A 15910-nucleotide genomic window follows, 5' to 3' on the forward strand; every position below is an offset into this window, starting at 1 on the left:
GGCCTTTGGACTCAGGAAAAAGGGTCCCTCTTTTGGTCACTCAAAGTCCCTTAGGTGCGTAGACGTGCACTAGTGACCTTATTGCCAGTCTGTGTACATGTATATTATGTGGGGTGTCGTGGTTGAGCGGATAATTAAGAGCACCGAACTCAAGCTCTGGTGTTTCTGTTCAGCAGAGTGTGGGTTCAAGTATCACTCATGACAGACACTTAACTATAATTGTTTCACTGCACCAAGCTCGTGTACAACCTGCCGATATCCACTAGTGTGTGTTGATGACCATGCAGAGCGGTCTGACCAGAGTATGTTTTCATACCACACACTGCAAAAACTTAATAATAATAATAATAATAATAATAAGACTTGTAATGCGCACATATCCACCCTGCTGGGTGTTCAAGGCGCAGTAAAACCAAAAACAAAACAAAAACAAAACACAACACAAAGAAAAACAGACACAACAAAATTAGTCATTGAAAACCTGCGACATAAGATAAGTTTTCAGAAGAGACTTGAATTTTGCGGTACAAACACAAGATCGAAGATTAAATGGTAGAGAGTTCCAGATGTGTGGCGCGGCTGAAGAAAAAGACCCGTCACCCCAGGAGTGTCGAGACTTGGGTTCAATGTAGATATTATTATTAATTAAATACTGTAAAACAGCGACTAAAAGCCGAATGTAAAGTTCACAAAAAACAGTCACAGTAAAAATATAATAAAAGCAACAGGAATGTATTACATAAAAAGAATGAAATATCAAATAGTTATTTAGAAAAACATAAAAACGCTCGCAACAAATTTGTGACAGTACAATGCAAAAAGCTCCAAATGTTTTGTTTATATTAAAGGCAGTGGACACTATTGGTAATTGTCAAAGACTAGCCTTCACAGTTGGTGTATCTCAACATATGCATAAAATAACGAACATGTGAAAATTTGAGCTCAATCGGTCATCCAACTTGCGAGATAATAATGAAAGAAAAAAACACCCTTGTCACACGAAGTTGTGTGCGTTTAGATGGTTGATTTCGAGACCTCAAGTTCTAAATCTGAGGTCTCGAAATCAAATTCGTGGAAAATTACTTCTTTCTCAAAAACTATGGCACTTCAGAGGGAGCCATTTCTCACAATGTTTTATACCATCAACCTCTCCCCATTACTCGTCACCAAGTAAGGTTTAATGCTAATAATTACTTTGACTAATTACCAATAGTGTCCACTGCCTTTAAAGTTAATCCATTGCTCATGATCCAAAGAGCCTGTCAACAAGACAACAGCATTAAAGTGGAAAAAAAGCATCATATAATAATCCAGTATGGCTATATAAACTACAGCACTTCAAATTATTTTGATTAATATACATGTAGCTAAATAAAGACATTGCAAATCACAGTTGTCAAACTAAAGAACACTTTTAGTAATCATGGGTATTCACATTAAAGGCACTGGACATTAAAGTAATTACTCAAAATGATAGCATCAAAACTTACTCGGTAACAAGTGATGGAGATATGTTGATAGTATAAAACCTTGTGAGAAACAGCTCCCTCTGAAGTAACATAGTTGTTGAGAAATCTGTTAAAATACTTCAGGCCTGAAGCCTTTTATTAGGCATCTGAAAGCACACAAATTTGTGCAACAAGAGTGTTTTTTTTTCTTTCATTATTATCTTGCAACCTTGATGACCAATTGAGTAAATATTTTCACAAATTTGTTACGCTGTGCATATGTTGGGATCATCACAAAGTGAGAATACTGGTCTTTGACAATTATCAAAGTTGTCCAGTGCCCTTAAAACCTTTAATTACTATAAATGTTATCATATCAAAGTCAACAACCTTCATGATAACGGCTTAGCTAGAATCTGTACTTACTTGTAGTGCCTTTGATGGTTACCGGTTCACTTCCTTCTTCCCCACTAATCGTAACGATGTAGAATTCATAACACTGCCCTGGTACTAAGCCTGTAATCTCTGCTTTGGTCGTTTCACCGCCATCGATAGATGTACTCTTCAATTCAGCATTATCATCACTCCCTTGTTTGTCACCGTCTGTTAAATATAATGAATAGGGCAGATGGCCTTAGCTTTCGATCCAATACGGACCTTCTTCAGAGGCATAAAACAAGTACAAACAAATACAAATCCATTTATAGAAAAAGAGAGGGGGGAAAGGGATTAAGGAAAGGATCCAGAAAGAAGCGGGAAAACAACAGCCAATCAAAGTTTCTATTTCAGAAACAATATTGGTGGCTATGAACCAATAGGAGTGAAGTGGCGAGGACAAAGGATGTTTAGAATGAAAGGATGGGTAACTGGACCATAAAAGTGGTAAATGTATTGTTCGACAAAAATGCAGGGAGACATGAAAGGGTAGGATTAGAGAGCAAGTTGCATCATGATACAACTAACAACTAACTGTCTGTTAAATATTATATAATATTTTTGTACTTTAGATCGAATTGCATTACAAATTTTTTAGTTATTCACTTTAACTTGATACATATTTTACTAACAGGTTGAATGTTTTAATAGATTGAAATTCACATAGGGGACAAAGAATATTATATTTTGGTTTTACTCATCACCAATACTTTTCCGAGCTCTGTGAAAAACTCACAGGCATACATTGTATAACTCGGGTAGGATTCGAACCCACGACTTGGCATGTAGAGCAGTGTCTTAGCAACTAGACCACTGATATAGGATTTGAGGCATTGCATGGTGAGGTATCAATGTATATTTGGTTTGCGGTAACACCATGTGTGTATCTACTTGCCAGGTAGAGTTTGCGGATCTACTTGCCAGGTAGAGTTGCAACTCTACCTGGCACAGATACACACATGGCGTTACCGCAAACCAAATATACATAGACCACTGATATTGCCCAGTAGCTAGAGGCAGTTTCAATCCTATTTTTTGGCAGAGGGGTACTGCAACAATTTAATAGATGGAAATTTGCAGCGTTAACTTTTGAAATCTCACCATCCTCTAGTTTGTCCTGTTTCTTTGTATCCTTGTCTACACTAATCTGCTTGGCGTTGTCTTCGCTTGGTTCATTCAAAACATCAGCCTTCTCCTCCTCATTTCTTGGTTTGTCTTTCTCATCAGCAACGTCATCTTGTCCACCATCTTCAGGTTTGTCTTGGTCATCACCTGATGCATCTTTGCTGTCTTTAATTGGTTGGTAGTCAACACGATAACCAGTCATTTCCCCTTCTGGTTTAGTCCACGTCAAATTGATGACATCTGTCGTGCTAGACTCAATGTTGGGATCGACTACTGCATTAGGTTCTGTCAGAAATGAAATGCAAACCACAACAAATCAATTATTATATGGTTGTGAAAAAAAATTGGGACACTAGGGCAGGTCTATCCCCTCTTTGTCCTGTGAGTGACCAGAAGAGGGGCATTTTTACCTCGGCCTTCGGATTCAGGAAAAAGGGTCCCATTTGGTCACTCAAAGTCCTTAGGTGCATAGACGTGCACTAGTGACCTTATTGCCAGTATGTGTATATTATGTGGGGTGGCGTGGTCGAGCGGATAAGAGCACCGAACTCAAGCTCTGGTGTTTCTGTTCAGCAGAGTGTGGGTTCAAGTATCACTCATGACAGACACTTAACTATAATTGTTTCACTGCACCCAGGGGTTAATGGGTACCTGTGAGGGCAGAGATGGTTCTTGTGATTGGTTTAGATTAGTGTGCTACATATTTGGCAGCACAGGCTGTATACTCCCCAAGGAGCTGAGATGGTTATTAGGAATTAACTAAATGGTCCAGTGAGCAGGGATAATAATATATTTTTTTTTCTCTTTTTTTTCTTTTCTAAAAACATAGGATTCGAACTGCCTCTAGCTACCGGGCAATCTTGGTGGTCTAGTTGGTATGACACTGCTCTAGAATTGCAAAGGTCGTGGGTTCGAATCCCACCCGACTAAAATGCCTGTGATTTTTTTTCACAGGACTCGGGAAAGTACTGAGTATACAGTGCTACACACATCGATGTATATGGGTAAAAACCAAAAAAAATTAATATTCTTTATCCCCGATGCAAATTTAACATCTATTAAAAGGGGTAATAATGCTGGAAGCACATTGAGACTGCGTTTGGGTGTGCAAAGCGCTACATAAAAACTATTAATATTATTAGTACGTACTTGTCGTTTGTGTCAGTGTTGTCTTCTCACTCTCAGTGTCTCCATTGAATGCATAGATCTCAAAGCCATACTGACAACCCGGGGTGAGTCCTTCAAACTTCGCTGTTGTCGTACCTCCGTCCTCAATCTTAACTTCTATGGCGTCTTCAGGAAGGCAGACGACACGGTAAGCAGTTACTGTGCCTTCTGGCTTACTCCAAGTTACATCGATGGTGTCTGTTGTACTAGTGGCTGCAGGGTCTCGAGGCTGGTTGCTCTCAGATTCTGTGAAAATATTAATAATAGTTATTGCTGGGACTACAAATCAAATTATTCACATTGACAATAAGCCATTTGCGAGTTAGATTTGAACAACATCTGGTTCAATGTCACAATGTACCGCTTACATTTGACGTCCACAGACTATAGAGACAGTTGCTATGTCAAATGGTTCGGGCAAGCTTTTGCATAGCAACCTCCAGATGAGCAGACCCTGGTACCATAGTTCCATACACATCCATTCAGAACTGTGTATGGGTGTTCACCGTCTCTTACATAACTACGCAAAAGCTTGATCCTAAACGTATGACATGGCAACTGTTTCGATAGTCTGAGGAATTCAACTTTAACTGGTAACTTGTGATCAAGCACGTCAGTATACCAGACAATATTCAAGTCTAACTCGCAAATGGCTTATTGCTTTGTGTCTAATGGCCCGAGATAACTTATGAGAAGACAATAGTGACATGCCTCAATTGGAGAAACAGTGGATATTTCACACAGATGCAAAAAAATATAGCTACAATCTATACAAAAAGTGCAAAGTTAAAACATTAACATTCTTTTATATTTTGATTAAGTTGTGGGAAAAAAACCCAAATGGAAACAAACATTATTATTATTATAAGTGGAGTAAAATTTAAAATTTCATTAACAGATGCAAAAGTGACTTCAACAATCTAAAACAAAAGTGCAAAGTTAATTCATTAACATTCTTTAATATTTTGATTTCAGTTGTGGGAGAAAAACCCCAAGTAAAGACAAACAAGTGTTGTCAAACTTAATATTTCATAAACAGATGCAAAATTTACGTCAACAATCTAGAAAAAAAACAGTGCAAAGTTAATACAATAACATTCTATAATACTTTGATTAAATTGTGGGAGGAAAACCCCAAATGGAGACAAATGAGTGGGGTAAAAATTAAAATTTCAAACAAAGCAAAAATGACGTCAGCAATCTATGAAAAAAGTGCACAAATTAATTCAATAATACTCTTTAATATTTTGATTAAGTTGTGGGAGGAAAACCCCAAGTGGAGACAGACAAATAGGAGTAAAAGATAACTTTTCATTAACAGACGCAAACATTTATTCAAAAATCTATAAAAAAAAAGTGCAAAGCTATTTCAAAAACACTCTTTATCATTTTGATTAAGTTCTGGGAGGAAAACCCAAGTAAAGTAAAACTTAATGTTTCAAACAGACGCAAAAATGACACTAACAATCAGAAATTAATAAATGTTATTCAAAAACATTCTTTAGTATTTCGATTTAGGTGTGGGAGAAACAAACGTGGATTAGAAAAGTTATATTTCAAACAAAAGTAAAACATACATCAACAGTCTGAAAAGGGAAAAACAATGTAAATATGTGTTAGTACAATTCGTTGGAGTAAATTAGATTAAAAATTACACAAACATGTCTAACAATTCAATTCAAACAACACATTAACACCGTGAAAAAGAACACTTCTTTTTATTTATATTTCCAATACGGTGGCGGGAAGATTAATTAAAATATAATTTTGTAAGTCATGACAACTTTCAGTGCAATAAATCAAACTCAAAACCACTCAAAATATAATTTTGTAAGCTATATAATTCTAGAGCAGTGTCTTACCAACTAGACCACCGGGACTGCCCCGTAGTTAGAGGCAGTTCAAATCCTATATTTTAGCAGTGGGTATCGCAACACTAATAGATGGAAATTTGCATAGGGGACAAAGAATATTTATTTAGTTTTACCTATCCTTAACTACCAGGCAATCTCACTGGTCTAGTTGGTAAGACACTGCTATAGAATCGCAAAAGTCATGGATTTGAATTCCACCCGAGTAATATGCCTGTAATTTTTTTCACAGGACTCGGAAAAGTACTGAGTATACAGTGCTAACATACATCGGTGTACTGTATATGGGTAAAAACCATAATGAATATGAAAAGTACATTTCCTATCAGCTTTCTCCGACTCTCTTTTCTTGATTTCCTTTGAAACATTGGTGTATATGGGTAAAACCAAAATTAGTATTCTTTATCCCGCATGCAAATTTTCATCTATTATATAATTTTGTAAGTTATGACAACTTTCAGTGCAATAAAATCCACTCTCAGTGCAGTTCTACTGTGCAACATCAATCTCGGATGGAAACAATCCTCTTACTTGTACTTGCTGTCAACTCAACGGCTTCACTTTCTCTGTCACCACACACAGTAAAGATCTGTATGGTGTACTCAAGTCCAGCTTCTAAGCCTTCAAACGTTCCAGACGTCTTATCAGCTCCATCTAAACTCAACGTCTTCGTTTGAGTTTCTTGTGCGTCTCCAGCCTCCGCCTCCTTCGGCCCTTCCTCCATCGTTTTATCAGAGGTAGATACATCTTTAGGTGGGTCTTCTGATGTTGTTGCTTTATCTTCAGTCAGTGTTTTCTCAACATCCTTTGATGCATCCTCAGAAGACGAGGCATCATTAATTGGCTCTTCCTTCTGTGTATCTATGTCTGTCATATCTTGAGATGATTTCTCATCGTTGGTCACTTCCTCCTCCTTAGTCTGACTGGATGCTCCTTCTTCTTTAGTCTGACTCTCTGAGACATCCATATTCTCCTCCTCCAATGATAATTTCTCTGCCTCATCTTGAGATAGTTTCTCATCGTTAGTCACTCCTTCTTTAGTCTGACTCTCTGAGACATCCATCTTCTCCTCTAAAGACGGTGATTTTTCTGCCTCATCTTGAGATGATTTCTCATCCTTGGTCGCTCCTTCTTTAGTAGTCTGACTGTCTGATACATCCATCTTCTCCTCCGAAGACGTTGGTTTCCCTGCCTCATCTTTTCTTAGTTGGCAGGTGAGGCGATATCCACTCACCTCCTTACCGTCAGGTTTCTTCCAAGACACACTTAGTGAAGATTTGGTTGAGTTATCAATGAGAGGTTCTTGAACAGTTGGAACGACTGATGCTACTATTGGGATATTCAATGCAAAATCATAGAAAGAAAAAGATAAGTATGTATGTCGATATGAAAATGTTTTTCTTGGAGCACCGCAAACCAAAAATGTTAATATTTCACGCACAACAAAAACAAACTTTACATAATACATAATTTATTGATGGTTAATAACTGTCATGCTTTATGAAGGGATGGTAAACCAAAGTTTAAAAAAAATGATAAAAACATCAGATGTGTTAGTTTGGCAGGATATTCTGTGCCCCCCCCCCCATATGGTGAGCTGTGTACAAACTTCTTCTGAACGCACCCTCTTTTGAAACAAACTCCTTCAGCCCCAATAATTTCCCGTTTGGGGGACAGAACTCACTTTAGCAGACAGATTGCTCTGGGACACGAATTTGTTATCTTAAAATGAGTTTGTACCAAGTGAATACTCTGTGCAAACAGTGCTTTTTCACCAGTGAGAGTGCATTGCTCGAACTCACTTGTCTTTGCAGTTAGCTTGACTCGATCACTCTTCCTATCACCATCCAACGTATAAATCTTGATGACATATTCAACATCAGACTTTAGATCTTCCAAGTTGGCTTGAGTTGTATCTGCTTCAGAGATTTCCAACTCCTTCATGTCACCACTGACCTTCTTTTCAGAGGAATCGTTCTTGTCTTTGGAGACATTTTTATCTTTGACGGCGTCCGTCTCTGGAATCTCTTCCAGCTTGGTTTCATCTTCTTCCTTCTTGATGGATTTCTTTCTCTTGGATTTCTTCTTCTCTTTGTCCTCAGCATCTGACGTTTTCTCAGAGGCATCTTTCTTGTCTTCAGAGACATTTTTGTCTTCGACGTCGTCTGTCTCTGGAATCTCATCCAGTTTGTTTTCATCTTCTTCCTTCTTGATGGATTTCTTTCTCTTGGATTTCTTCTTCTCTTTTTCCTCAGCGTCTGACGTCTTCTCAGAGGAATCTTTCTTGTCTTCAGAGAAAGTTTTATCTTTGATGTCGTCCATCTGTGGAATCTCCTCCTTCTTGATGGATTTCTTTCTCTTGGATTTCTTCTTCTCTTTGTTCTCAACGTCTGACGTCTTCTCAGAGTATTGGATGAGATAGCCTGTGATATTTCCTTCAGGTTTCTTCCAGGAGATGGAGATGTTGGATGAGCCGGTTTCAAGGACGACAGCTTTGCGTACTTTGCCGACTTTAGCTTCTACAAAAAGTATTGTTTAAATCAAGTTTTTAAATCGATCTGGCGTTAGATTAGTACACACAAATAAGCTCAGTTTTACTTTTAGTTTAATGTGACGCATACAATGAAATGTGCTTGTGATTAACTGAGAAGTTTGTAATTGTTTAATTTTTGGTGAAAAACCTTGCATGTTCAAATATTCATATAAATAATCCCAAGTACAATTTGAAACTTTCTACAGTGTAAATGATCGAAAAGAAATGTCAAATTTTAGTTGAATGTACATAAGATGATGTGATTGTACAAACAATCTTAGTGTTAATAAATATTAGATTTACGGTAGCACCATGTGCGTTACTACTTGCTAGGTAGATTATGTTCTTTTAAGAACTTATCTTGCTTTATATTCTACTACAGTGAAATTGATTTTTCAGACCTCGGGAGACTTCTCAGTTTTGAAAAGAGCTGTCCTACTTGCTAGGTAGATTATGTTCTTTTAAGAACTTATCTTGCTTTATATTCTGCTACAGCGAAATCAATTTTTCAGACCTCGGGAGACTTCTCAGTTTTGAAAAGAGCTGTCATACTTTTTGACTACTACCTGGGCAGAAGGTAGAAAATCCGCAGAGACTACTACTTTTGCTTCAGTCGTTCAAGGAGACTTCACTACCGCGAAGTGAGTTCTTAATTGGTCTCAACGTTTTGATAAAAAATTAAAGATGCTATGTCAGATTTTTGGCCCCAAACATTAAAAAATAGATTTTTTTTTAGTGAATGGTAATTCAAAGAGTATTACCCGCTCTAACGAGAAAAAAAGTTTAACTTTTACTTTTAATGGTCAGGAACCATGAAAAAATTTAAAACGTTTCTTATAAAATACATAAGAATTGGTCACGTGATATATTGTCGGGATCCCGACAAGAACTAATTTTGAGTACTTTATTTCACTGCCACTAATAATTGGCGGACTTTTTCGAGCAATGGCTCAAATGAAAGCTTGTAACTTTCTCGACCCCCATCAAAATACCTATTGAATTTTTAATCAAAATTTTGGGGTCAAATCAGCCAAAAATCTGACATAGCATCATTAACTAAAGACAATACGCAAACTGTTCCCTTACTTGTTGCAATTTCCACAGTGACACTATTCCCCTTGACGTCTCCACATAATATAGACAAGTTCACAACATAGGTGACATCAGATTTTAACCCTTCAAACTTTGCTTCACATGAATCAGGATTATCCAGAAGTAGCTCCTGTTGTGTCTTGTCGTCGGGCTCTGCGTTTTTAGCAGAGCATTGTAGATGGTACCCACTCATGCCATCACCCTGGGGTTTAGTCCAGGTGATTGTCACAGTGTCTGCTGTGCTGTCTGCTCTGGGGTCTGTCACGACTGGAAGCTCCAAGGGTTCTGTGAAGGGTGGGATATTCATATAGCTATCATGATAAAGAGAGTTGTTCGGTGCTTGGTGCAATCACAACATACACAAAAACACACAGACATGTTCGTGAATCCCGTTAATCAAGGACTTCTCTTTGTTCTCACACTGTTTGGGCTTAGTTTTTTTTTAGCGACGTCCCCATGGTGTTGTACATGAAATCGTAGCGAGGACATCCTCACTCTGTCAAATACCCGGATCTCTTTTGATAAAGTCCTGTGTTTCAACGGGTAGATACACTCACACAAACAGGAGTCTAAATAAGTGTGTAACCTGAACGTCCAAAACAAGACAAAACTTGTGTACACTAGATGCTGCAAAACAACTTAGAGTGTGCAATAACAACAGACAAACAAACAGAAAAAAAGGAGTTTGTCCAGTGACTTGCAGTTGATCTGAAAATGTGAGATAAAACAGCTGAAACTAAGACAGAAGATTTGGAAACTCTCAGATATCGGCCTGGAAATTTAAACCAAGGCCACGAATTAAACCACGAAGGCAGAGAACTCAGTTTGGTTCTTATGCCGAGCCCTACTGTAAGCCTGAAGATCAGAGACAAAAACTTGATTCTTTCATCACAAAATCTCTTACAGTGTGCCTTATTTATTTACTGCCAACAGTAATCAAACTTTCAACATGTATAATGTGCAAGTGCTGTGTCACACAGTGCTGTCGTGTCACTAGTAAATTAGACTCACTTGTCTTTGCAGTTAGCTTGACTCGATCACTCTTCCTATCACCATCCAATGTATAAATCTTGATGACATATTCAACATCAGCCTTAAGATCTTCTAAGTTGGCTTGAGTTGTATCTGCTTCAGAGATTTCCAACTCCTTCATGTCACCTTTGACCTCCTTCATGTCACCTTTGACCTTCTTCTCAGAGGAATCGTTCTTGTCTTTGGAGACATTTTTATCTTCGACGTCGTCCGTCTCTGGAATCTCTTCCAGCTTGGTTTCATCTTCTTCCTTCTTGATGGATTTCTTTCTCTTGGATTTCTTCTTCTCTTTGTCCTCAGCGTCTGGAGTCTTCTCAGAGGAATCTTTATTGTCATCGGAGACATTTTTATCTTCGACGTCGTCCGTCTCTGGAATCTCTTTCAGCTTGGTTTCATCTTCTTCCTTCTTGATGGATTTCTTTCTCTTGGATTTCTTCTTCTCTTTGTCCTCAGCGTCTGGAGTCTTCTCAGAGGAATCTTTATTGTCATTGGAGACATTTTTATCTTCGACGTCGTCCGTCTCTGGAATCTCTTCCAGCTTGGTTTCATCTTCTTCCTTCTTGATGGATTTCTTTCTCTTGGATTTCTTCTTCTCTTTGTCCTCAGCGTCTAGAGTCTTCTCAGAGGAATCTTTATTGTCATCGGAGACATTTTTATCTTCGACGTCGTCCGTCTCTGGAATCTCTTCCAGCTTGGTTTCATCTTCTTCCTTCTTGATAGATTTCTTTCTCTTGGATTTCTTCTTCTCTTTGTTCTCAATGTCTGACGTATTCTCAGAGTATTGGATGAGATAGCCCGTGATATCTCCTTCAGGTTTCTTCCAGGAGATGGAGATGTTAGATGAGCCGGTTTCAACGACGACGGCTTTGCGTACTTTGCCGACATTAGCTTCTACAAAAAGTATTGTGAAAGTAAAGTTTTTAAATTGATCTGCTATTAGATAAGTAAGCACAAATAGACTCAGTTTTACTTTTAGTTTAACGTGACGCAAACAATATGAAATATGTTTGTGACTAACTTAGAATTGGTGAGTGTATTTTTTCAGTGAAAACTTTGCATGTTCAAGTATTCATATAAAGAATCCAAAGTACGATTTGAAATCTTTCTACTGTGTAAATGATAGAAAAAAACGCAGGCATGATATTTGGTCCTTGAAAAAGAGTATAGGAATATTGTATTGAGTACAAGGGCTGACCTACATGTATATGTGCACATGGGGTAGGCTCTAATAGACATTTCAGGCTATTTAATCACAATTTTTTTCAGACTTTTCCAAGAGCAATAGAATCGGAAGTCAGACTAAAGTAGGAAGAATATCATGCCTGGAAATGTCAAAATTTAGTAGAATGTTAGAAAAATGATGTGATTGTACAAACAAACTTAGTGTTTAATAAGAAATTTACTCAAGAAAATACGCAAACTGTTCCCTTACTTGTGGCAATTTCCACAGCGACACTGTCCCCCTTGACGTCTCCACATAATATAGACAAGTTCACAACATAGGTGACGTCTGATTTTAACCCTTCAAACTTTGCTTCACATGAATCAGGACTATCAAGAAGTAGCTCCTGTTGTGTCGTGTCGTCTGGCTCTGCATTCTTGACAGAGCATTGTAGATGGTACCCGCTCATGCCATCACCCTGGGGTCTAGTCCAGGTGATTGTCACAGTGTCTGCTGTGCTGTCTGCTCTGGGGTCTGTCACGACTGGAAGCTCCAAGGGTTCTGTTAAGGTTGGGATTTATTCATATAGCCGTTATGTTAAGGAGAGTCATCCAGTGCTTGGTGCAATCACAACAGACACAAAAACACACACACACAATTGTAAATCCTGCTAATCGAGGACTTCTCTTTGTTCTCCCACTGTTTGGACTTAGTTTTTTTTAGCGACGTCCCCATTGGTTTTGTTCATGAAAGCGAAGCGAGGACGTCCTCGCTCTGTAAAACACCCGGATCCCTTTTGTTAAAATTTGCGGTTTCAACAGGTAGATACACTTACAAAAAAAGGAGTGTAATTAAGTGTTTAACCTGAACGTCCAAAACAAGATAAAACTTGTCAACACTACCGGTAGATGCTGCAAAACTTCTTAGAGTGTACAATAACATTAGACACACAAACAGAAGAAAGGAGACTAAATAAGTGTGTTCATACAGTTTTTCCTGTGACTTGTAGTGGACCTAAAAATGTGAGATACAACAACTGAAAACTAAGACAGAAATTTCTTAAACTCGGACATTGGACCGTAACATTAAAACCAAGGCCACGACTTAAACCAAGACAGAGACAAACAGTTCTAAACCAGAAGGTCCGAGACAAAACAAAACCTGAGTCTTTCAACACTAGATGCCGCAAAACTTCTTACAGTGTGCATTAGATACATGTAACTTCCAACGGTATTCAAACTTTTCAACAGGTGAGAGTGCTGGGGTCACACAGTGCTGTCGTGTCACTAGTAAATAAGACTCACTTGTCTTTGCAGTTAGCTTGACTCGATCACTCTTCCTATCACCATCCAATGTATAAATCTTGATGACATATTCAACATCGGACTTTAGATCTTCCAAGTTGGCTTCAGTTGTATCTGCTTCAGAGATTTTTAACTCCTTCATGTCACCTTTGACCTTCTTCTCAGAGGAATCTTTCTTGTCTTCAGAGACATTTTTATCTTGGATGTCGTCCGTCTCTGGAATCTCTTCCAGCTTGTTTTCATCTTCTTCCTTCTTGATGGATTTCTTTCTCTTGGATTTCTTCTTCTCTTTATCCTCAGCGTCTGATGTCTTCTCAGAGTATTGGATGAGATAGCCCGTGATATCTCCTTCAGGTTTCTTCCAGGAGATGGAGATGTTGGATGAGCCCGTTTCAATGACGGCGGCTTTGCGGACTTTACTAATCTTATCAATCTCTGTATATGTATTAAATATCGTTAAAAATAGGCAAGTGTGTCAAGACTCACGTGAATGGAATCTTCATCATTTCAAAAATTTGTATCACATTGTGTTTTTTCTCTTTAAGGGATGTTTGGAGCAATTGCCAATGCATCTACATGTAACTCTATTAATTATTTTCAAAAATAAGCCTGGGCGATGTGTGCGACTAGTGTCAAAGACACAAAACTATTGATTGGTTAGTCGAGTCAAGGGAACTTCTGTTTTCAACTACTCTGTTAATCGTGCCGACCTGACTACAAAAACAGTTACCTGCTTTGTGAACCAATTGAGTAGCTCACGCCTACGAAAACATAATTTACTTCTGAAACACAATCAGACAATCAGTGACACAATCCTTCAATCCTTTCAGCGTGAATTTCACAATATTGCGCCGGCGGCAAACGATATGCCGCAATACATCTTAGGAATTAAAACTAAGTCGCGACTGCTGTCAAAGTCGAGACTATTTGAGGCGCGACTAGTCGAGTAGTAAAATTTACCAGTCGCCCAGGCCTAGTCAATAATTTGATGATCATGGTTTGGTAGGATTTATGTTGTTAGTCATTGATGTTATTTCATACAAGACTCACTCTTCTGGATTTTCATGGCTTCACTTTTCCTCTCTCCGTACAAAGCAACAATCTGCACCTCATACTCCTTGCCTTCTTCAAGCTTCTCAAACTTTGCTTCTGTCGCCTCCCCTGTATCTAGGGTTATGTCGTGGGGTGTGTCACCCTCCCCTGCTCCCTTTAGAGTGCATGTTACATAATACCCAGTGACGTCCGCCTCCGGTTTGACCCAGGTCACATGGATAGTGTCACCGGTCGCCTTTGCCTGTGGCTCAGACACTGATGGTATAGACGCTGATTCTGTATAATATAACAAGTCATTGAAACTATTGGCTATCCAAAATGGCGGTTGACTATGGCTGCTGGCTTAAAGGGATCTAGCCATACAGCTATCCAGCCATTGAAAATTCATAGACATCAGTCAAATTTTGGCTAATCAAAGATGGCGGTTGACTATGGCTGCTGGCTTAGCCAGATCTAGCCATATAGAGCAAGTTCGAGTGCGCACCGTGCTAACTAAAGGTTGACTATTTTCACTCGAACCAAGGCTGGTCGACCATTGGTTGACTACTGTGGTCAACCAATGGAACCAGCCTCATGACCATGGTTTCTTCCATGGTCCCATGTGTAAAGCGCAGAGGGGAACCAGTGACACTATAGCAAAAAGACAGAAGATTGTTGAATACAGTGGTACCGATAATTGACTAGGCTTCCAAACGAGTCGTTCAAGTGAGTGTGTCACTGCGAATGTATGTTTGCTGGTCAGTAGTCGACTAAAATGTGCGCACTCAAACTTGCTCATAGCTATAGCCATTGAAAATTCATAGACATCAGTGAGGTTAAAGACACACAAAGCGTGCATAGAAGACAACCACATGTGCAGTTTAGTATAAAGAGGTGCTCTAAACTATCCTGTCAAATCCGAATGTCTCCAATCTTCTCAAATCTAGACAGGTATTGCTCATTATCGCCGCCACTGGAGGGCCACATGACAGGTGGCCAGAAGGACACTAAAACGTTGTGCTGTAGTCGCAATTTCTTGTACATTGCTTTGCAAGCTTTCTTTTGGTGCAAGGAGCCCACATCCATTCCAATCTTGGCAGCACTTGCACCAACATTCCTTCTCAGTCTGCGTTTCTTAAAAGTATATCAATATGCATACACGTATATATATGCATGTACATGTACATCAATATGCATACACACATACATGTATGTTAAAATTATTTAGCAGATAAAAGAAAAAACCTCTGCAATGTCATACATGTATTTGTTTTCATCTAGTTCTTGATATCTCTATACTGTAAAGTTGTATTCTTTAAACAGATCGCTCTTGAGACACGACACAACCAATCAGGGAGATATTTGAGAACTACATTCAACTTAAAGGATTTGGGTACTTTTTCAAAATGTCCATAGATTTACATTAAACTTACAGGGTTTGAAGATAATGGTAGTGGAAAGCTTCCCTTCAGAGCTTACTTACTGAGGTGCTGTAGTTTTTGAGAAGTGAGTAAAACAATGTCATGAAAATACGTTTGTAAATGCTTAAAATACTTTTGGTCTCATGAGACCAAAATTATTTTCATGAAATTTTTTACTCATTTCCCAAAAACTACAGCACCTCGGCACATAGGTAATATTTTCAGGGAAGCTTTCTACTATCATTACCTTCAAACTGTGTAAGTTTAGTGTAAATCTGTGGACATTGT

General features: G+C 38.5%; 1 protein-coding gene across 1 annotated transcript in view; it reads right to left on the reverse strand.

Annotated features, from left to right (window-relative positions):
- Positions 1-15910, reverse strand: part of LOC117304750 — a 143951-nt gene that overhangs the window by 43726 nt on the left and 84315 nt on the right. The window contains exons 32-34 of the mRNA XM_033789353.1: positions 4158-4421; positions 2985-3293; positions 1875-2051 (exon numbers count right to left, since the gene is read on the reverse strand). Coding sequence (XP_033645244.1) covers positions 1875-2051; positions 2985-3293; positions 4158-4421 — 750 coding nt within the window. The remainder of the gene's footprint in view (positions 1-1874; positions 2052-2984; positions 3294-4157; positions 4422-15910) is intronic.

The sequence above is a fragment of the Asterias rubens genome, chromosome 21 (assembly GCF_902459465.1).
Source record: "Asterias rubens chromosome 21, eAstRub1.3, whole genome shotgun sequence".
In the NCBI taxonomy this organism is placed as follows: domain Eukaryota; kingdom Metazoa; phylum Echinodermata; class Asteroidea; order Forcipulatida; family Asteriidae; genus Asterias; species Asterias rubens.